We start from the raw sequence: 24,460 nt of genomic DNA on the forward strand, positions 1-24,460 counted from the left end.
AGAATTGGACGCAGCATTTTGCGCGTAAATGATTAACTGGAATCGGATACATTTTCTTACGCGTTGATTTTGCAAACAGTGTATAACAAGTCCCAGATAGTACAAATCTTTTGACAGTTTATCTGTCGCGCCTTTCTGCGCATAATCACGAGAAGTGAACGCAGCCTTTTGCGCGTAAATTAATAACGAGAATCGGATACGATTTTTTACGCGTCGATTTTGCAAACAGTATATAAAAGAGTTATGCACTCTCGATGTGCTGATCTTTCAGCTCTTCGGTCAATTCTTTTACGAATAATAAAGTTTTCAAGTTCCATGCCGCCTTTTGCGCGTGGCCTTGATACTTTTCAGTTATGAGAGAAAGCGCGGCATTTGAAAGCCGGCGCTCAACGCGCTGCTACAAAAATCTCGGTAGTGTATAGTGATAGTGGAGAATCTTGGCGTAAGTATTTATGAAATACATCGGAAATGTACAGAAACACTCGTTTAACTGATCGTATTATTTTCTGTTTCAGGGCAACGAAACCAATTTTTTAACAAATGTACTGATAACTGTAGAATGTTCAGTCGCTAAAGATATTTACTTTAATAACTCGAAGCGCAAAGAGATGTCGATTCAAAAAATTTAGAAAGTTTTTGTTTGTCAATACAATTAATAATCGAAGCAACTAAAGCAATTAAAGCGAATATCATGTTGGACTCGACCCTTTTTTTTGTTAGTGTATGGACTTATGTGTTTGTGCTAACCATACCTTCGTCCGTTTCAGGTAATGAAACTGTTACTTATTTCAGATAATCATTCCTTTGTCCGATCCAGCTAATCGAAGCTTTATCTGTTTCAGCTAATAAAACCTTTGTCTGTTTCAGCTGACCAGACTTTTTATCTGTTTCTGCTAATCAAACCTTTCGTCTGTTTCAGTCAATTAAATCGTTTGTTCGTTTCAGCCAATCAAACTTTTTGTCTCTTTCAGCTAATCAAACTTTTTATCCGTTTCGCTAACAAACCTTTTGTCTGTTTCAGCCAGTTAAATGTTTTGTCTGTTTCAGCTAATCAAACTTTCTGTCTCTTTCAGGTAATCAAATATTCTGTCTGTTTCTACTAATTAATTTGTCTCTTTTTCGTTGATTACATATTTTTTACTAGCCCAAGCTAAGTTTATTTTTGTTTGTATCGACATATGTCACTAATTATATTTTTCTCTGTTTCAGGGAACTAATTTTTATTGACTATACTGAAAAATGAACGTTTCATTTTTTAGGCTTAGGTCTGATTCAGGTTTGGTTCAGGTGTGGTTCAGGGACAGTCATTTTGTTTTCACCGATACATAGATTTAGCGATGTAGTTCAGCGTCATCACGATTACAAAGTGTGGTAAAACATATTCAGCTGTAGTTTTTTTTCAATGGTTTAACAGTCTTTTATTGCATTCGTTTTAGGGTCAGAGTTTTTTGTTCTCGTATCGCTCATAGGTCATGTTCGGTTTGTATTTTACTGTAGAATTGTAGAGCTATGTCGCATTTTAGGGGTTGTGCATATTCTACTTAGATTTGTTTCTATTTCTTCAAAGATTTCTGCATCGTCTTTCAACAAGTGAATGCCCAACGTCTTAGAGCGAATCGTATTTTCGATTTTGGTCTAGTTGATTGTTTTACGTATTTACCAGGTTCTCCATTCTAGTGATTATCTCATACCTCCTAAGAAAAAAAAACCGTGCGCGAATATCCAAACTCAATCATCGTTCGCCTACAAGATAAAAACAATCATGTTAAATGAATTCTTGACCTCAATATTATATAATTATAATATTATATATTATAATTTGTTCATTATATAGAATAAATGTTACCCTGAGGAGTAACCCATAGCAAGGGCCGAAACGTTGGAGAAAATCTTCGTTTGTTTTACGTTTTTCACCGACCTTCATATCCAAGAATTTCAATGAACCATAGAAACAATCACCCTTCATCCGCAATGAAAACAACCATCTTTCATCCATAATCAAAGCAGTCGTATTTTATCGATAGTAAATAGTCAGCGGGTTATATGAACTGAAAAATTTTGAACAGACTGCGAATATACGCGAGTACAAATTGATTGTTAACTGCAATTGGGTAAAAAACGATGTTGAAATTACTACTAAAGACCTTGAGCTGTTCTTACAGCAAACGCCAATCTCGATATTACCGACTGCCGGTAACTCATTTCCAGTCGTAAAAGCAGAAAAAAATGTACCATGAATACCTGGCTAGGGTAATATTATGAGATTAACAGTGTTTTATCAATGCGTCGAACAGTACAATAATACCGGTAAAAACCAAGGGTAAATTGTATGGTAATATCACCGTTCTACCGACAGTGAGTTCTCAACGGCCGCGCGTTTCTTGGCTGGCTGTGCACGTAGCTGATTGCGAGAGCATCTTTTGTTTACGAAATTATTGCAATTTCGAATTCTCGTCTAACGACCTCAATATTGCATGAAAACAGTCTTACAAAGGCTCACTTTACTCCTAATTCTTTCCGAAATTGTGCAAAGTGTCTCAGCTATGCACTTTTTAGCCCCTGAAATACGGGAATTGTGAGAATAGTAACACATGTCAAAAAACTACACGTTTTTTTAGTCGATTTTTTGGATATGAGTAACTTTCCTGAATTCCGCTAGAAAAGAGCGATGCACCAGCGAAACTAGAACTCTTTACGTTGTTTTTTCTTATTCAATGTAGAAAGAAAAGGGGTTAGTTTACTCGGTCGGTAAGCGTAGGAGTACTGCATAACCTTACATTTTATCCCAGGAAAAAAAAGTTTTTATGACATGATTCGTTATACATATGGTTACAGGTTTAATTTGAACTGATAATCTTGAATGTAGTACCCATGATATGCTTTCCGGCCATGGCTAGAAAAGGAGTTACATGTCTACCACGTTGTTAAGGGGATAATCTTACAGCGCGCGACACTGCACCGTTGCAAAAATAAAACATTCATTTTAGAAATTCTCGAACAGTCGTAAAGCATCACTCAAAAATTTATCTTGATTACGGTATGGGTGAAAAAAAAAAAACAGTTTATGTTAAAATCATCGTTTATTTGAATTCTTGTTAGAGGAGGTTCAGAGAAGAAAAACGGTATGTAAAATCGAAGTGTAATAATACGTGTTTATTTCAAAACAAAAATTAAAAAAGAGGTAGAGTTTAACGGTTACACGTGTTATCGCGAACCTTACGTGTCAGCGCAATTATACATAAAGCTAACTTGTACGGTCTTGCTTAAAATTAATTTCGAAAATTGCATCATATTTCCTGTAGGATCTGATAATATGTTGTGGCTTGTGGTCTTTATGGAACCTCAAATACACTTTGTTGGTCAATAATTTTATTCAGACCGAGCGAACGATACCGGCACTCCGACGACGTCCTCTGACAAGTCAATTAGAAGGTAAACACAGCCTAGGGTGGTTTATGCGCGCTCGGCGTTTATGACATAATTACTCATTATTAGGAACGCTACAAGTGTACATAACATTGTGGTCCAGTACGGTTTACCCCATTGATGGGAGAGGATAAATTGCCACGAAAGTCTTAAATTCTACAGCACCATGATTCGTGTAAGAAAAATCGAAAGCAATTTATTATTGTCTTAGACTTAATCTTAGAATTGCTAATTTTACAGTTTTTCCAATTGCTTGTTTCATTTTTGTCCACTTTCGTACATTTCCAAACAGTAAATCTACTGTTTTCCACACTTAAGTTTGTCAGATTTTTAATTCGAGTAGCAAATAGGAACAAATATAATTTTTATCTTTTTGACTCGTCGGTTTCTGTATCTTGAAATTGGCTGCAACAATAATTTTGTGTGAAATGCGAGGACCGCGTGAATAGATTTCTAATTTCAGTATCGAGAAGCCAAAATCGATTTTCCGAATTTACGACTAGTACCCAATCTTACGTCACTAAGTTTCCGGAAACAGGATTCATGAATTGCACATTACGTCGCATTATAATGACCAAGATTTAGTCCTGACAACGAAATCTCAGGCTTAAGATAGTTGGGTAGCGACAGTAAAGTTATCCGGCAGATAATCGTGAGCAGTGTATTGCTAAAACAATCAGAAAATAAATTTGGCAACGCCGCGTGATTTTCTTGTGTTGTAGTCTGCTTAAACCTTGAGTGTTTATCTCGTTATATACGTATATTACAGTACATTTATTTCATAAAAAAAAACTCGATTAAAAAATTAAAAATGAAGCGTTTTCGCAATACCATATTTAAACAGCAGAAAACAAATAATTTGAGTACAGCACGTAATGTGTATACTTGCGACGTTGTCAAATGTACAACCTAACCAACATTACAATCAGAATTTTTTTTTGTATTATAGCTTATACTTTTAAATATTAAATGACGGACAAAGTTTACAAAATTTGGTATATTATACCTCAATTTCCACTTTACCTTATTCAATATTTTTTTCCCGTCTTTAGCATTTTATTCTTCTTCAATATTAAAACAACGAACTTAAAAATATTAATTTTTATTCCAGTCCGTATTTACACAATATAAAATAGCTCAATTTTGAACGAAAAGAACTCGGTAACTAAACGGTAAATGATTTTCAAACTTTACAGAATTGTTTAAAAATACTTAAAAAATTATATAATTAAAACTCGTGTGAATTAAACATTTGTGAAATTACTGCCCAACTACCTTAATATACAACCAACCAAACATTATTTTCACACAACCAAAATGTTTAGTTGATTCTATAGTGCGCAGAAAACAACAAGTTTTAGTAACGTCTAAGCAAAGGTTTAGCACCACAATCCCATAGATTCTGTTGCGATTGCAAAATCAGATCTACAAAGTGAAATAATTTTGTAAATATTGAAAAACAATTGTTTAATTGTCATAACTGAAAAAATTATCGTTTGATTGTAATTTATGCTACAGAAATTAAGTATCATATCAAACAACGACGAAGAAGTATGCCATAGTTAATTGACGGACTAATTCAATGATATTGGACCACAAATGATTTAATTCTACTGATTATACTAGACAGATGCAGTATTTTAATAATACTGCGAACAAAGTATTATTTCATTAAACTGACCAAATTAAAATCGAGATTTCGTGTTCATAAGTATATTTTATTAAATTGTATTCCAAGTTTTTGTGCGATTTTGAAACAATTATTTCATTAATTTTAGTATTTACAACAAAATATTGTGTTCCCACGAGAAAATTTTATACAACTTGTGTTTTTTTTTTTCAAGCAAAACGTTTTCTCCGAGTGGAATAAAAGGAAATGGAAGCCGTTTGTTTTCAAATGATACAATTATACCTGTACCATAAATATAGTTTAACATTTGTGGAACGATATATGCCGGTACAAAATAATACAATATTCATTAGAATGACTCGCGTGTCACTATCTTGTTTGAGGATCAAACCTAGATAAGTTTATTTCGAACCTACAAGTATAGCGGATCACGCTATGTAATCCTGCTTGTCAAGGTACATGCAGTAATCGATATTTATTAAAATATAAATACCTCCAAATTAAAATACCTTTTCCATGTTAGCTCGATGTAATCATGTAATCAATGTACCTGAAAAAATTTCGTCAGACCATTGTTGTACAATAGGTATTACACTGTCACAGGGTCATCTTTAAAAAAATATTTTGACGTAACGATTTTCTATCCCGTTGCAAATTTCGCTTCATATGAATTTAAAGTAAAAAACTTGGGGTGGAAATACGTCATAGCCTTTTTCAATTCCAAAGTGTGCGAAACCCTGCATGTCGTTTTACGAAAATGAGATATCATCGTGTAGGGTATTTGATTTACAGGTTATTGGAATAACGACGTTTGTACCAACAGCGGTATCATAATTTGGGCAACCAAATTGCTGGTACTCTCAACGTTTGGAGTGCTTCAAAAGGGGAAAAGACGAAAACCGAATTTGAAAAAGGATGAAGTTACCGGTACCGAAAACATTGGCAGACGCATTTTCACCGACGGTTGCGATTAACTTGTTTTTTGCAATCGCTGTTATCCATTACCCCCAGAACAAACGCCGACCAATTCTATCAGCTCTGTGGGCGATAACCCATGTAATAGTTTATGTGCTTTTCCTGCAAATGGCAGATTTGATGGCGTTGAAGCAGTTCATGGGTTCCGCAATCGCGGCCAGCAACTATCGGTTCAACGGTTACTTTCAGACGATCTTCATCTCTGTTTCTATGTTTCTATCTCAGTCTAAGGAACAGGTAATCATAATTATAAATCACGTTCCAATAAAACATTCACAACATTATTTGTTTGCTTGTTGATAATACTGGAATTGACGTCTTATGTTTCAGGTTATCACGAAAATCTTGCTCAAGGCAATCGCCATCGATGAGCGATTGAGGGTGCTGGGTGTACCCAATGATTATGAACTAGTTCTTAAGGCTCAAATTATTCGGCATTCCGTAGCTTTTAGCTACCTTTTCGTTTTAATAGTCTTGGACTTCTTTTACGTCGGCCTTGACTATCACAGCGAGTCAGCCCGCATCGGTTTTCTGCTTTTTGCGCATTATTTCTTGGTCTTCGATTATGTCATAGATGCTAGCTACACCAATAGCGTCAGGTAAGCATGGAAATAAGTATGTCTCTAAAGGTAAACCTTGTGCTTTTGATAGAGGATTTTACGCTACAGAGCTAGGAAATGGTGAAATTTATTTTGAAGAATGTAGTATTAAAGGGTAGTTTCGGCGAGGTATTTGCTGATGCAGTAATTGGCATACTTTTACAGTTATTTCCGCAACAGGTTCCAGCGTTTGAATTCACTTCTCGCAGAAACAAAGTTACAAAGTACAAAGACAGTCCAGCAAACGCAGAAGTCGAATTACCAATATTCACAAAAGAACTCTTGGATGTATAATGAAATCCTTGAGAATGCGTTATCCATCAGACCTACAAGCAACCAGTGGCTGCTGTACGTCACCAAAGAAATAAGGTATGTAACTTATTCCTTTCGCAAGCCTTGAATATTTTCTTTGACATTGTATTCACAGTTTTTTTTAATACTAAACACATATCTGTGGAAAAACAACTTCGTCCGAAAGAAATGTCGCCATTTTCTGTGACGTTTGTCAGATGGCATTTCTCGTGTAGTTCAAGACATATGACCACTGCTTTCTAGAATCGGGTTTAACATCGACGTCCAAAAATCAGTCAGAATAATTTCACGTACTCACTGATGCAACAACATTGAATCCTTTACAACGTAATCAATCCCTGCAATTTTAGACGAAAAGAAATTGTATGAAAACTTGGTAAGAAGGTGATAACGCGAAATCATTTGAAAGAAAAGAGTCTTGTCGTTGTTTTAGATCCATTTTTTTTAATGGAACTTGCAGTGCATAAATCCGCAAATGATGAAGTTGTCTTTGAGAGCAAAGTTTGGTAAGATTTCACCATGTTTTACCACTCCTAAGAATAATATGTGCTTCAAAAATTTCTTCCCAGCTAGTTTTTTCGGCACATACTGTCTCTAAATCCACTTCCTAATCGTCTTAGAACCAGTCAATTTAGCCCTCTGTTACACACGTCAAGTGTTGATTCACAGTGTTTATAAATAGATTTGCAATGAATCGTAATATTGTCCGTTTAAAGGTGAAGAGAAACAGGAGTCCTCCATTAATTACGTTACACGCAAAGGGGGAGAAAGGGTGTCCGCAAATTATGACAAGACGTATGAATGGTGGGCAGGGGGGAGGGAAGGGGTCATAGGCTTCGTGATGTCACACCTAATATAAAATATTGATACAACTGAATATAGCCAGGGACAAAATGATCGTTAAAGAAGTATATGTTATTTTGAAGTTTGAAATCGTTTGTATTTACACATGTTTGGCACGCGTGCCTTTATTCAAAATATTCGCGCGTACTTACCGGCCGCCTTTAATATTCATAAACCGAAAGATCTACAAATCGATAAGAAAGAGTTTTTTTTTCACAGATTTTTGAAAACTACCTGCAACGAGCAATTTTCGGTTGTATTTCTGCCACATGTTTTACATATATTTAAGGGGGTGCCTTGGTCGATTTCGACATTGATGTATATATCTCGAAATATCCAAGTCGATGTGTCTCAAGCGCAAAAAAGTGCTCAACAGCCCCATTCTATACGCAGTTCTGAACAAAAACTCTCCACTAAGTTTCTTTTAAATGTAGAACTAAGAAATGGCATGAATTTTACGAAATTGTAATAGTAAATTTATAGAATTCATTGAAAAGTAATAATAATAACTTTAAAATCTAAGTAACTATTCGTGCTTATTGTAAATGTGTCTCGTATCTTTTAGCCGTGTTTCTGCTACTCGATGACGGTTTGATTACTACGAAAGTGTTTTCAATCAGACTTCTGATTTTTGTTTTACGTAAGCGACATACATGTGTGTCAAATTGATTATTTATACAAACCCCGTTTGGAAAAACGCCCTTTTGCGCATGTAAAGTGAGCTCAAAATTGGCGTTTTCATGCGCATCCGTAGGCGTTCAGAAACAAGTGTACAACTTTACGCTCGCTTTACATGCACAAGAGGTGAATTTTTAAAAATACCAAAAAATCGTATCCATGACGGTAGGAAGGTTATTTCACTCGTAAGAGCCTTATTTTCACCCCAGATACACAATATATTATCATCTTCGAATAGTATACCATCCCGAGGTTTACATGCAGCGAAATCAAAAACTAACGGACTGGGAACTGTTCTTCGAATTGACAGAACCATCCGTTATCCATAGTACCTACAGCTGTTTCTGGAATTCTGGCCAAGCCTGAGAAACACACACGTTCAATATTATCTGTCCAGAACAATCCATCGAGACCTTTGCAAAACGACGATGGAATTGGACCAAGTGTACGCTACACAGGTTCTCTTTTCAATCACGTTATCTTTTGGTCTGATAACGGCTCTTCTGTACACGGCCTACGACCTCGCAGCTGACGATCTGTCCCTATCGCTGTTTGACACCGTGATGACCAAGACTGTTTCTGCCATGTGGCTTATATATTATATTGCGAAAGTTGTTTGGCTCATTAGCACTTGTGCAGCTACAAGTATCGAGGTACTTGATCAATTTTGGACAACGATGCACGCACTTTTACATCAGAAAATGATAACGATTCAATAAGTATAAGGAGTGGAGGACTTTCACCGCGCAAGATAAGATGTAAAATCACTTTCAGGCTATGAGAACTGGAGCATTGATCCAGGATCTCGCGGATTCGACTTCAATCTACAGTGGAGATATTCGCGATGAGGTACATTGGAATAGACCTTTCAAGTAGTTCTCGTATCAATTCATACCATTTCATATCCCATTCGCTAACGGAAGCAAACAATCGCCAAAGCTGTTGATCTGGTTGTAACGAAATATAGACTAAAACCTAGCCAGACGTTGTGGCTATCCACTTTAAAAAACAAATCAAAATTGGCACAGTAGTATTAGACTTAGCGAACAAACGGACAGACAGACAAAGAAAAGTTGAGTTTTATATATGTAGAGAAGAAGATAAGAGAAGATGAAACGTGTCGTAGAATGGACGACTTTGCACGTTACTTGCCACTTTCCTATCTTCAACTAGACTACAATACGTGTACCCAACTACGATACATACTCTATTCAACATTTACTGAACCAAGAGTTTTTTTTTGTTCTATGCCACAGGTCAGTGTCTTCACTCTCCAGTTGATACAAAATCCCCTCTACTTCACGGCAGCAGGATTTTTCACTGTGGATTACGGCCTGCTTCAAAAGGTGAAAATAAATTACCGATAACTGCAGACAGTTTTTTTGAATTCTTAAGTTGACGTCAAGATCCTTTGTGATTTACAGATGATCGGGTCAGTGACGACGTTTCTCGTTATTTTGATTCAAATGCGCAGTGTTTATGAATCCAAAACCGCACAAAATAATTCCACGCTTTTTACCGCACAAGCAAAAAATATAACCGGCTGAGAGACCTTCTTAGATTTTACCACAGTGAAACTTTCAAGAAGTTTCAGAACCAAGCACTGACTCGACTATGATCAAGACAGGCGTGAACTGAGAATTTATTAGAGTCGCACAATCATTCGAATACTTCTGCACACTTTAAATTCGTGAAAATTCCCTCACCGTGCGGTAACAAATTGCAATACAATTGTCGATTTATTCATGTACTAAACACGTAAATATAATATACGAAATCTCTAATCTGGGTTAGAAAAAAAATTTACAATACATTATAAAAAATACAATACCTTATCTTAATCCATCTTAATATAGTCAAAATCGTTTGTGAACTTCAATCGACTGGCGGAAAAAATTTGCAGTTAGCGTGTCGAGTGTATTTAACGAAAAATCAACGTGACAACTTTCGTCATTAGCATTTGGTACTCAGTGAAGATATATAAAGATACCTTAACCCTTGCCAATTAATTTTTTGAATAGAAACAGGATATAGTATCTATTCTTTCGAGTATTCACTGTTTCGAATTTGCACCAATTCAGATTAATACAAAACCGAATAACATGACTTCAAAGCTGTTATATACACAACATTTCCTTATTGCGACGTTCACAACTGGTAATTGTTTTCTAAACCACACGTGCCCACAGCTGGCAACGATTATTTTCATGCGAATAAATCTGTACATCACATCGATGGCCATAATAAAATTCACTAAACTTCACAGAAGCTGATAATAAATTACCTAACTGTGGTGTGACGATTATAATCTAACTCTTCGGACGCCGATGATAAAACAGTTAACATCTGTGTGTAAGCATAAAAGATAATTGTTTTATCATCAATCCAAGTAACTTTACGAACCCTGATGATAAAACAGTTAACTTTTATGTATAAGCATAGAAGATGATCGTCTTATCGTCATTTCACGTAATTCTAAGGACTCTGATGATAAAACAGTCACGTTCTGTATGTATGTATAAATTATAATTGTTTTATTGTTAAGTTTCGTAGAGTTACTTGGGTTATAATCGTTTCACCAAACTTAGAATTTTTATAATTAGCCTCTCGAAAGTCGCGTGAATTTTATTAGAGGCCCTCCACATATACTCGTAGTATTCGCAGTTTTATTGTAAATCATGTAAGCGATGAGGGGTTCCGCTCCCGCGGACTTCGCGTCTCATTTTTCCACCGCTAATAAAGCTTCAGCGGCTTGAGTCTCAATAAGCTACCAAGTATCCAACACACCATTAATCGCATCCGTCAAAGCAATTGCAGCGATTCGCATTTTGCGTCGCGTTGTTCCGTAACTTCAACAACTTCGCTATCCGACCTTTTCTACCGTTACCTGTATATTTGAGGGCAAATCATCTGTAATATTATGATCTATATTTGTTGGGCACTGAATAATCCGAAGGGTAAACAAATAAATGTATTTTAGAAACTTTTACCGCTACAGTCAGTTCGACATCACCGGCACGAGTTCCATTTATACTCGTGTAACGCCTATAATCATCAGAAAATTGTATCGGCAAATTTGATACCCAATGTGATTCATCACCCACAGTGTAAACTTCGTATTCGCGCCAGTTTTGTAAAATGTGAAAGAGAATACTTCTTCTTACATGTCTGTTTCAGTTCGGTATTGAATAATATCAGTACGATAATGCCCTGAATTACCATGACTAACAATTTTTATAGTTATTCCTTTCACTTCACTTATTTCACTCACCTTTAATTTATGATATAAAATTTTCTCACTTTGATGTATAATTTTTTATCACCACATACATCTAGCAGAGGATAATACGCTTCATGCTTCTTGTAAACGTTAACTTCATGCATCTCATAAAAACTAACTTCGTGCTACTTGCAAATGATAATTTCATGCTACCTATAACCGCTAACTTCTTACTGTCACCGAGAGCATTTTATAGAAATACAACTGAGGCATACTTTATTAATAATGTATGAATTGTTATTATTCGCATTGTACACATTCATTTATATAGCTGTATATAGTGGGCACAATAGAACTGTTAACATTCCGTGGCCAGCAAAATTTCCCACACAGTATCACTTCATTATACGACAAAACGTTGGAGTCCTTACTTGCTATTATCGAATAATACGTATTAGTCGTGTAGATAACGAAACAAATGGCTCTCTTATGGTAACTGCTCGTCGATAGGTAACGAAACAAATAACTCTCCTATGGTAACTGTACATCCATAGGTTACAGGAAATCGTCGGTAATAAATCACTGATCTGTAGACTATCTGGATAGAGTATCCGATGGGACGCTATTGTTCCTGCCCGAAGGCTCAATAAGCACCGTATATATTTATGTGAGCGATAAAGAGATGAGAAGAAGTGAATTAATTTTTTCGTTCAAATGATCTGAACGTAGGTATATAAACATAATTTATTCATGCACACACGTAATGATTCAATTAGACCGGGTTCAAATTATGTTACATTCATCATAAGTACTGACAACATGAAATTATCTAATGTGGGAATCGAAACGAGAGAAGGACTTTTCTTATTCCGAGTACAGGTGCTTACATACATGGTGCGTTATGATTCGACATTGTGCGTAATATCAGGTGCAAATAAATATTGAAAAGAAAGCGCGTATTTTTTAATATCAAAATGAGTTCTCTGTGTCAGTTCGCGATTTGATCATATCACGGCAATGACCACAGTCCAATTCGCAACGAAATTATTTTGAAGGACAAGAACGTTTGCCAAAGTCAAAGTTGATACTTTGGAAACGTTTCGCGGTCTTCTTTACGATTCCCTTTCGAATTCCATGATGGTCTTAAGTGGTAAGTGAGGTGGAAATTTCACTTTGCTTAAAGATAAATTTTCACAGTTTTTCGATGGTTTTTGAGTAAAAGAAGTGATAGAAATCCGTTAAAAGTTTCCTATAAAATTGAATCACTACAAACAACAAAAAACAAATTTGGACCATTGTCTATCATGTAACTCATGCCTCGCATGTTCCAGGTCGAAAGTATTTAAGAATACAGCAAGATGCAAATTTTTGACGTATTGCTACTTTGATACCATCTGTTTTGTCTTTATTTCTCTTGCTAGCCAAGACCTACGAAATTCTAATCCAGTACACATAATTTGCTACTTCGTGTATCGGCATAAGAATGCTGTCTTTGAGAATTGTGACATCAATAATAAAGGCGACCAACTACTTGGTTTTGTAAAAACGAATGTCTTTCATACACTTATACATGGATTTTTGATGAAGAAGATAAAATAATAAGGTGAAAGAAACCATGAAGTTACCAGTCCGAGGAACATTACGAGAAGCATTCTCACCGATGTATATGATGTCCTTGATCTTCGGATTGGATGTTTTCCATTACCCGAAGGACAAACCTCGACCATTATTATCAGCTATATGGGCCTTGTTGACCATAATAATGGATGTGGTACTTGTGAAAATGTCTAAATTGACAGATGTGGTAGAGTTCATGGGATCCACAATCGCGGCCTCCAACTATCGCTGCTTCTTTTATGCACATCTTTTTTTTGTTGCCATCTCGATGTTCGTCTCGCAGTTCAAGGCACAGGTTGGAATAATTATTATTTTTATAAAAATTGTGTTTTATAGAAAACGCGCAATCGGGTTTACCCGCAATACCAAAACGCACAATATTTGCACGGTCTTATTATGTATTGTGTGTTTTATGATTTTTTTCTCACGAACCGTGTCATTGAAAATTATGTCATGTTTCAGCTTACCAGAAACAGCTTTTGCAATTTAATCACTATCAACGCTCGGCTAAAAACAATGGGAATCCCAAATGACTATCAAATGGTGTGCAAAACTCAAATTATTGAGCTATTCGTCGGGTTCACATTTATGCTTGTCTTGCAAATCTTGGATTTTCTCTACGTTGGCCTTGATTATCCTGACCAGGTCGCTCGCATCAGTTTTCTATTGGCCACACATCACTTTTTGATGTTCGCTTTCATACTTGATTTTTCCTACACTAGCTGCATCAGGTGATCATTACATACACTTTGACAGCATTCCTTTGAATATCTCTATACTTAATGAACATTCCATTGATTCTGATACAATCTTTGAAACGTCAACGCTTTACTTTAATACCTTTGAATCCTGCTGAGTCGGTATGAAAGGGCCCGTGAATTTTAACAAGCTTTTGCTATTGTTTTAACCACAGAGCTGACAATGTGCTGACAGCAAATTTTGGCGTCTCAAAATAAAAATGAAAAATAGTATACCACAAAAAATTGACCCACAAATTTCCCGCTATTCGGTGCTGACTCTGACAGACTCTGTAATTCCTTACAATTTCGTTCGTACAATTGAACTGCAAACATTGTGACGTAACTTTCCAAAGTTACATGAAATGCATATCGTAAAGCATGCTAGAAATCGTAGATGACTTAGTTTTAATTTACCTATACTACATGTTTCAACTGGTCAAACTGATGTGGAATTTCAGGTGTAGGAACGAAGAGAAGTGTCAAAATTTGTGGAATGTCTCACTCAAAAGAAACGATCGGAATGCATGTTTTCAACGGTTCGAGAAAACTGCAAGAATGTTATGATATACCTCATAAAACCGATTTTTTTCACAGATATTGTTGCAACAGATTTCGACGCCTGAATTCTCTTTTTACGGAATCGAATTTACAAAAGACAAGAAATATACTATGCGGTAGACCTACAAACAATCAGTGGCTCCTTAGCGCCACCAAAGAAATAAGGTATCAAATTAGTCTCCCTTTTGTGAAACTCTGATAATTTTCATTGGTATCATAAAGCAGATCAACTGTGACGTACTTGGAATATTTTTAATTTATGTCAAACCCCAATCTGTAAAAAACATCTGATTATATGTGTCGTTGTTTCCTGAAATCAGGTTTTAATTTAACATCAGAAAACCAATTACATAAAGTTTCCTCGTCACTTTTTGAAACCACAGCAAATTTTTTCCAGGGCGATAACCAAAATGATTTTTAACAGTATAATTGCGCGAACGTTTTGGTATAAACGTGAAACATACAAATGGAAAATCATACCTGTGTGCATAAAATCCATAGAAAAATGATTGAAGTTATTTGGAAGCAATATTTGACAATACTTAACCATACTCTGTGGCTGATAATCACGATGTGCTCCAGCCATGTCTGCATTATATTGAATAAAGTCTTTTCGATCGGTTTTTAGACGCCACCTCTGTAAATTCATTACACTATTACTTTTGCACTAGTGACGTGATTTTTTACAAACGAAAATTATTGATTAATAGTTTTTATCAACAGATTCGCAATGAAGCACAATATATGCTGTCCCTCTATAAAAGAGGCGAGAGACACATTATAGTGTTGTTAATATTAGAATTATGGCCACTTTTGGTAAATACAGACATCAAATATCATATCTTTAGAAAAATACATTGGGATCTTTGTAAATTGGCAATGGATTTAAATCAAGAGAACAGCATCCAGGTTCTCTTCTCAATCGGGTTATCATTCACTTTGATAACGTCTCTTCTGTATACGGGCTACGACCTCGGGGCTGAAGCATCGGCGGTTTTGCTTCATGACGACGCGATGATCAAGATTGTTCCTGCAACGTGGGCTATATATCATATCCTGAAACTTGTTTGGTTTATCAACGCTTGTCAAGCTGCAAGTTTCGAGGTACTCAATCAATTTTACACAACGCAGCACACACTTTTTGGGTGGATGTATCAGTTTTCGTTAATTCATAATAAATTAGTACCAGTTGTGATCATAGTTTGACCTAACTGCGGCTACATTCGTTATATTTAGGGTACTTTTCTTTTACATTAATTTTCTGACACAAATCGGCACATAGGCCAATGAATCTCTTAGTGTCGTGTTGTGTGAGAAAATTGACGTTAAAGGAAAACTTTCTTAATCGGAGATTACGTCCATACAAGGGCAAGTACAACGGTGCTTTGACCTACGTGAACACTAATTTTTACACAACGAAGCGTGCCAAGTAATAAAACTCGTGTCCAAAGTTGCTCAGTGTCCGAATTTTGTCATGAACATTGCATAATCGAAGAGATTAAAGGACAATTTAAAAAAATTCAGAAATTTACAAAGGCAGCCACAAACGGTACAGTCACCACAAAAGGCGTTTCTACCCTACTACTAAAAACATAATGACCTGATAGATGCATACGGGAGGAGTCATTTTGAGACGGCTAATTTCTTGGACAAGTTGGTTACGCTGGTAATACAGATTCAGACCTTAGCGGCCGGCCGACAGTGACACTGCAGCAAGAAGACTAGAGACCAGGAGACTGAGCTTGAGTGGTGAGGACAGACCTCTCATAAGCGCTGCTAAGCGTAAAATACTTACGCAATACGTTACTGCGCAATCAAGTAATTCAAAATAATTCGAATCTCTCCTCCTACCTTGAAACACATGAATGTGGAGATGCGCAGTATCGGATTGCGCAAGTATTCTACGCCTATAGCAGCGCTGCCAGGCGGCTACCGCGTATTGGCCCACCTCAAACTATGGGCTTGGATAGGAGTTTGGTTCCCCGATCTCTAGTCTTCTTGCACTGCAGGTGAATCTGCATTCCCCCCGTAACGAATTTGCCGATGAAATTAGCTATCCCAGAATCACTGCCTACCATATATAGAAGGGATGACGCAATTCTATAGCTCAACATGATGTATGGTATCACTTTCCAGGCTATGCGAACTGGGGCATTGATCCAGAGTTTTACGGAATCGACTCCAATCTATAGTGGAGATATTCACGATGAGGTACATACTCGTACATGAACATGCTCGGTAAATTCAATAATACAAAATGGGTTTTGCTACCATATCATATTAACAATCCAGTAGTATGGCTAATCAGATCGATGATTGACTATCATAATGCCATTTCTAACAAACTTAAGGCTGCTACCATGACTAAACGAAATCATACAGTCAACGATCAGGATCAATTCATTCCTTTTCAAATCTCATTCAATAATAGAATCAGATAAGTCTACAGTCAAGATGATTATCGCAACGTTTGTGACCATGGATAATTCTAGATGTTATTGGGATTTTTCCTATTTTCAAATAGATTAGAATACGTATACCTCGTTTCAGTTGATGCTCTATTTAACGTTTACTCATTGAGCTGTTTTTTTTCTTTTTTTTTTTATACGGTTACAGGTCTGCATTTTCACTCTTCAGTTGATACAAAATCCTCTCACCTTTACGGCAGGAGGATTCTTCACTCTGGATCACAGCCTGTTTCGAAAGGTCGACATGAATGAGCGATGATTGCAAATGTTTTATTCGTGACTCTCAGGTGAACTTCAATATTTTATGTTAACTGGTAATTACTTGACATTTCAGATGATTGGATCGGTGACAACTTATCTCATTATTATGATACAAATGCGAAGTATTTACGAAACGCAACACATTTGGAATAATTCAACGTTTCCTACGGAACTAGCGGAAAATACCACAGGCTAAAATTACTGACATCTACATCAATGAAATTTTACTGCGACTCAATATGTGACTTCCGGTTTAGCGAAATTACCATAGAGTAGAAGGAGACAAATTTCTCCCATATTTTTCTAACAGAAAGCGCTGTTAACAGTGTGGAACCGCTATTTTCCGGCCAGTGGGAACATTCGAATGGATTTAATAATACAGAATTCTTAAAATTTATGGAAGAAGGTAGTATAGAACGCAACTGGTATATAGTACGCAACTGTATTACGTATAATCTTATAATTTAACAAATATATCAATTTGTCTTTTACCCATTTTTCCGATGAGTGTTGAAAAAAAGTTTCTTACCACGAAATACGGACCTTTATGGATGAATATCGTAAAATTTATTATAATTTGCGTAACATGCAACCGGTCTCAACGTAAATTAGGAGCGAGCTGCAATGTGGATGTACTTTTTTTGGGGATGCTCTGTGGGCTATGGTTCAAAAGAACCAATGAAAATAAATTTGCGTTCATTAGATAAATTAATTTAATTTACTGTCGATAAATAAAATCATATTGAAGTTAGCAACGTTATCGTAACGATTCATACTGACGAAAAACTGTTATTTCGCAATTTTGGAATTGTTTAAAATTGTAGCAAACAGTAATAAAACTAAACATACTCATATTCCGAAATCATAGTTCCTTAAAAATCATTTAAAATGAGGAAAATAGTAATTATTCTTCCAACGTTTCATTACGATAACGTTACTAGCTTCAACCTCGTTATATAAAAATATACCTACGTAAAATATACTTGTAAAAAAAGTATAGGTACGTCACTCAAGTGTGCAATATGCTTTAAATTATATTTATATGCTAGGTGAGTTTAGACTGCTTTCACAACAGTGTAGCTTTTCCTTTTTTTTTTTTTTTTTATTGTAAAGTAGAATTTTGTACATATATCTAGTTTGATTTTGAAATTTATCCGTAAACCCTCCACTTTGTGTATAACTGAGATTTTGATTTTTAGTCAATTCCTTATAATTTGAAAACGAAAAGGAAATTGACAGTATTATTGATTCGAAGTAGAATTGATGAGAAAGACTCTAATACGTGTACTGCAACGGCCTAAGTGGTATTAGCATACCCATACAGCTTCGGAGTACAAACGGACGACAACGGACAGATTAACTTCATCTTACCGAAGGATTATCCCGTCCACCCTAAGAACCGACTGGTCAACACAATCCGGTTATAACCGGATCGTTCCCATAGAGACCGTGCGCAAAATTCACGGCAGCGCCAAATCGATTCTATTTGTCCCAACCGACCGGCATTTTCCCCTGTCTACGCCAATGACTCAGCCAATCATAAACTTCCGTGGTTACGCCATGGCACTTAATTAACCAATCGTTTTGAATCGTCCTTCCGCATAGGGACAGTTAATAACGGTTTACTCAGTATTTCTGAGACTATTGTAACAACCGACAGCGCAACAGCTAACCTTCACTTTTCTTACATCGGGAGAAGGCATCTTTTCGGTGAACATATTTGTTCTTTCAAAAAAATGACCTCAAATAACCGCCAGACCATTTGTCAAAGTCGTCAAAGTTAACGCAAGTCCCGTCGATAGGGACAATTTCAGCCACTCGCGGCGCTACTCGTCCTCATGCTCGGTCCCCATAAAAGGACGCGCTGCTTGTGCACAGACAGCAGTGTCAAGCAAAGCACCACGTCACTCACAGGTAGTTGCTAGGACCAGTGTCCTGGCAAAGAGCAGACCTGACTCACAACGTCGACAATAGGAAAGAAACGTAGGAAAACGCCCGTTTGACTCGAGGGAAATAGAAAATTTCATTGATCCAAAATTAGATTGATTAGATTAAATTTAACAGAAGGAAGGAAAAATTTGAATCACAGAAACCGATTTATTCCGAGCATAAAGTTTCAAGGAACGCAATTTTCACAGACAAAATGAATCGATAATTCATTTTCAAAAACAAACGTTAACGAGCAGCGAGATCGAGTCTAGAATCACTACAAAGCAATAGCGCATAGAATTTAGAAGAGCATTGTATTTAGTTATTTCTATTTTATTTTTGCAACAACCATTTTTTGGTTCATTTTTCATTTGTTGTAATTCTCACCGTACATTCTCATTTCATTGAGAGATATAACAGCGAATACGTCGCGTGTATTCATTCGTGTGGCAAGGGTTGTTTCCTTATCTAACCAGGCAGGCAGGCAATTATCTGGGTAGCATAGTTTTCAGCTATGGTGAAACGAATTAGGTATAGGGCACTGTATCATTCCGTGTCCGATGACCGATATTTGTGGATCCCGAGTCTGACGGGCCGTCGTAGTTAATACCCCTGATCTGCAGAGAGAGAAAAATTTGCATATCAAAACATTAGCAAGCTCGGCAGGCTCGGTGTATTATCCCAGCTCAGCAGGAGGGATACGGCAACGGTATTTACACCCGATTCCGTGAAATAGTGACAAGCAGCTATGGTATTTATACCCGAGTCTTGCTAATGCGGCAACGGTCACTAGAAACTACCCGAGTCCGCGAAAATCAATTAGATTAAGCAGCACAGGGTATTTTGGACTAGGACATAACCTAAATCCTCGTATCTCTATACGTCTTTACTTTATTAAAATCTACTAAAAATTACTTATCACAAGCACTGAACTCACGTAACAATATCGCTTTCACGACCTACTGCTCCCGAGAAAGCAGTAAACGTTACAGTACATTTTAGAATCGGTGACTTATTACCAAAAGCAATGAACTACATTTTTTTTAATGAACGATCTAATCATACCTATATCATAAACATAAATTATGCATACATACGCATAATATTCGTGGTTCAATTAAACTGGTATAACATTACGCTATATCCTTCGGAATTAATAACATTTCATTATCTGATGTGAGAATCAAACCGATGAACGGACCTTTCTCATTTCGAGTGCAGCTGTTTTATAATTGAACAAAGTGTAGAGGCGGTCAGTCGGAAATCGATGTGAGCCGGGAATGTTTTAATATTGAAATGCGTTTTCCGTGTTAATTTGCGATTTAGATCATATCACAGTGACGATCTCATTTGTTAGAAATTAATTAAGTACGAAATTATCTAAAGGGTACGACGCGTGAGAGTTTAAATTAATATTTTGAAAACGATTCAGGTTTTTTTTTTGTCGATTGTAGCTGTGTTCATTTCCAATTTCTTGATTGCGAACTACTTCAAATGGTGTTATTAGTATATTGACGTTGAATATTATGTAGAATTTCAGGACTTTCAAGTGCTTATATCACCATTCAGAGTTATTTGTAGGGAAGTGACATTGCCACACACGTACTTTTTTCTATCGTGAAACAATGTTGATTTTCTATTTTACTAATTCCAGTGTATTTTTTTGACATAGTTAACGGTGAACAATTTGTGAAAAACTGAGATTTGACCATGACGATATGAATATATTCGCACTGTGATTTTTAGGCTCGTTCTTTGAATATAAAGACTGGTAACAATATCTGTATGCTAATAATAAAATCTAAAGTGTTCGGTTTTATTCTGACTTGGCGCGAATACGAAGGATTCGTTTTTAACTAACCTTGAACTGTTTTGAAATAGAAACTTCTCAAAGTGAAAATAATTAGAAATAAAATTGCGCTTGAAAATATGCAATCTTGATTTTACCGACATAAAACGGAATCGTTTGCCTAGCTGACCGATTGTTAGAACATTTCGACCTCGACTAGTAGTGTTTGTGAAACAAGAGAAAGAGAGATCAAAGAAGCCATGAACTTACCGGTCCCAGGAACGTTACGAGAAGCATTTTCACCGACGCTAATGATGAATTTGATCTTCGGAATCGATGTTCTTTACTATCCCAAGGACAAGCCCCGACCATTGTTATCAATCATCTGGGCTCTACTGATTCTAACAATGGATGTGGTACTGGTGAAAATGTCTAATTTATCAGAATTGACGGTGTTCATGGGGTCTACAATCGCGGCCTCCAACTATCGTCTGAACATTTACGTTCACACCATCTTTGTCGCTATCTCGATGTTCTCCTCGCAGTCTAGGTCACAGGTCATAATAATTATGATCCACATACATATCGAATATATCTCAGTCATGTTTTACATCTGCATTGCCGTAATGCACAATCTTTATACGGTCTTATTATTGTACTTTGTACATTTTTTTCTTTTCATTTATCGTGTTATTTGAAGTGACTCTATGTTCCAGGCTACCAGAAGCGCTTTCCGGAAGCTAATCACTATCAACGCTCGGCTAAAGACACTGGGAATACCTAACGACTATGCATTGGTGTACAAAGCTCAAATTACTGAGCTATTCATTGGTCTCAGCTTAATGGTCGTAATTCAGATCTTGGATTATATCTACATTGGTCCTGATTATCCTGGAAAATTCGCACGCATCAGTTTCTTAACGGCTACACATCATTGTATACTCTTTACTTTCATACTTGATATCACCTACAACACTAGCATAAGGTGACAATCGAATACAAGACTGTAGAAATATTTTGGTATCTCACAATTAATGGTATTGAAGATTCAATCAATTCTCATACAATTTTCGAAATCCAAGGGCTTTTTCCTGGTCCATTGATATACTTGATAGTCGATACTGTATAAGAGGCTCTTTGAATTTTCTCAAACTTCCGATATTAGAATCAACATACAGTTTGATTGGCAAAATTTTGCCACATCTGAACACAGAAAAACGATAACACAAGTAGAAATCGAGTACAAAATTGTGGTGTTCAGTTGATTACGTGATACAAATTCATCTAAGTCGGTATGGATGGGTAAAAAAATACGAATATAGAGAATTACGTGCTTTTAATTTCACATTGAATATCATGAGTCAAAAACCATATGTTCACTAGAGATCAATATAACTCAGTTCCAGATGTCAAGCATACCCTAGTAATAAGTTCAGATAAAATGACGATGCCGATGAATCTGGAATATCATATGAGTAAATTTTTGTTGAGCGACACTGTATCGTATTGACTTGTCAAGTTCGTTGAAAAATCAAGATGTTGTTGATTGAAATGTCATTACCATAAAGACGTGTTTGAAGTAAGCGACAATTCCATGGGGCATGAAAACTGTTATTTTCGCACAGATATTTCTGCAACAGGTTCCGACGGCTAAAGACATTTCTCGCCGAATTGCATTTGGAAAATAGAGGTAAGGCTCATCTCAGGCAAAAATCGGTTCAGACAATCCCACGCTATAACTCCTTCGTCTTCAACGCAGGCCAAGACAGTGCACAATTGAACAGACTTGCCGACAACCAGCGGATACTGCATATCGCCAAAGTAGTCAGGTATGCCCAATCCGATCTAAAGCACCTTGTTGATAGATTAGAAATAATAAATAGAGATAGATTCTCATTTCATACGATTATATGAAATTGGTACTAGATTCAAAGAGGATTATTTGTAGCCAGAGGCTAAGGATAGATAAGGCATTGGCGTGCTAGTAGTTTTCCGGTAAATTCTAAATTTTCTAAGCTAGTAAAATCAACTATTCGTGACACGATCATTTTGCACTATGCATAAATGAATTTTACCCCAGCATGTAAAGGTGAGCATAAAACTTTATTTTTCAAAGAAATCTTCGATCACGAGACTTTGCGAGAAAATTTTGACTCAATGCTTTCCTCAAAAATGTGGTATGATGAAGAGTTACCGCGATAATGGCGGATAAAATCCATTATAATGCAAAATATTTGAAAACAATACCAGTTTTGTTACTGAAATCTTGACTACTTGTTTTATGCGCAGAAAATTACATGGAGATCTCTGCACCACGGCGATGGAACTGAACCAAGTCTTTGGCCTTCAGGTTCTCCTGTCAATCGCATTGTCCTTCGGTATATTAACAGCACTTCTGTATACAGGCTACACTTTGGCCGCGGATTTACCGAAGACTTCGATACTCGACGACATGATGATCAAGATGGCAGCTGGATTATGGATTGGGTTTTATGTTGTGAAAATTACTAGAATTGCAGCTGGTTGTGCAGGTACAACCACCGAGGTACTTAATCCACTTTGAATACGCTATAACGTCTCTTAAAAGTGAAAAATGATCGAAGGATTAACGAAGAAAAATTCTACACTCACGATGCGATATGTGAAATGACATTTTAGGCCAAACAGTCCGGGGATTTGATCCAGGACGTTTTGGAAATGGCGGCAATATACAATAGAGATATTCGGGATGAGGTATAACCGAGTTTTTAGATAATGAAAAACATTAAGTGGAAACAAATGGTATATGACTTTTTCAAATTATTCGAACTATATATATAGTTTGAAATATTTCTATCAATATCTTACAAAATCCTCAAGATCTTTTGACTAAATTTCATGTAGAAAGTGTTCTCGTCAAAATCGTACGTGTTCACTCTCGTAATTGCGTATATTTTTTTCACACTGCAGATCAACATTTTATCTCTTCAGCTCATACAAAATCGCCTTTGCTTTACGGCCAAGGGATTTTTTACTTTGGATTATGCACTGCTTTCTAAGGTTAGCTAACGATAAGTTATCATAATAATAACATAGGATCTGGATCGAATCACTCTTCACTTAAATCTAATTCCATGTTTTCAGATGATTGGGTCAGTTGCAACTCTTCTTATTATCATGATACAGATGAAAAATATCTACGACTTGAACAACGATCAAGTCAATTCAACCCTCGCCACGTTTTACTCACCGAATAGCACGGCCTGAAAAAAACGGATTGAATAAAAAAAACTCTAAGGCCGTAATCTCATTTCACATTTTTCTAATATTCATACCTTGACTTTTACACCTGTTTTTTCAGTCTCTTCGTTTCATTATATAGATTTAAGGTCACGTAGTACTCCTATCCTTACCGACCGAGTAAATTCGAAATTTG

General features: G+C 36.3%; 1 protein-coding gene across 1 annotated transcript in view; it reads left to right on the plus strand.

Annotated features, from left to right (window-relative positions):
* Positions 1-3,352: 3,352 nt before the first annotated feature.
* LOC124186069 overlaps positions 3,353-24,460 on the plus strand; it is a 102,450-nt gene continuing 81,342 nt past the window's right edge. The window contains exons 1-13 of the mRNA XM_046577433.1: positions 3,353-3,601; positions 5,849-6,268; positions 6,362-6,630; positions 6,796-6,999; positions 8,861-9,116; positions 9,238-9,312; positions 9,720-9,809; positions 21,762-22,030; positions 22,671-22,735; positions 22,805-22,874; positions 23,335-23,590; positions 23,704-23,778; positions 23,995-24,084. Of these exons, the coding sequence (XP_046433389.1) occupies positions 5,972-6,268; positions 6,362-6,630; positions 6,796-6,999; positions 8,861-9,116; positions 9,238-9,312; positions 9,720-9,809; positions 21,762-22,030; positions 22,671-22,735; positions 22,805-22,874; positions 23,335-23,590; positions 23,704-23,778; positions 23,995-24,084 (2,016 nt within the window). The 5' untranslated portion in view covers positions 3,353-3,601; positions 5,849-5,971. The remainder of the gene's footprint in view (positions 3,602-5,848; positions 6,269-6,361; positions 6,631-6,795; positions 7,000-8,860; positions 9,117-9,237; positions 9,313-9,719; positions 9,810-21,761; positions 22,031-22,670; positions 22,736-22,804; positions 22,875-23,334; positions 23,591-23,703; positions 23,779-23,994; positions 24,085-24,460) is intronic.

Source organism: Neodiprion fabricii, chromosome 7 (genome assembly GCF_021155785.1).
Source record: "Neodiprion fabricii isolate iyNeoFabr1 chromosome 7, iyNeoFabr1.1, whole genome shotgun sequence".
Lineage (NCBI taxonomy): Eukaryota > Metazoa > Arthropoda > Insecta > Hymenoptera > Diprionidae > Neodiprion > Neodiprion fabricii.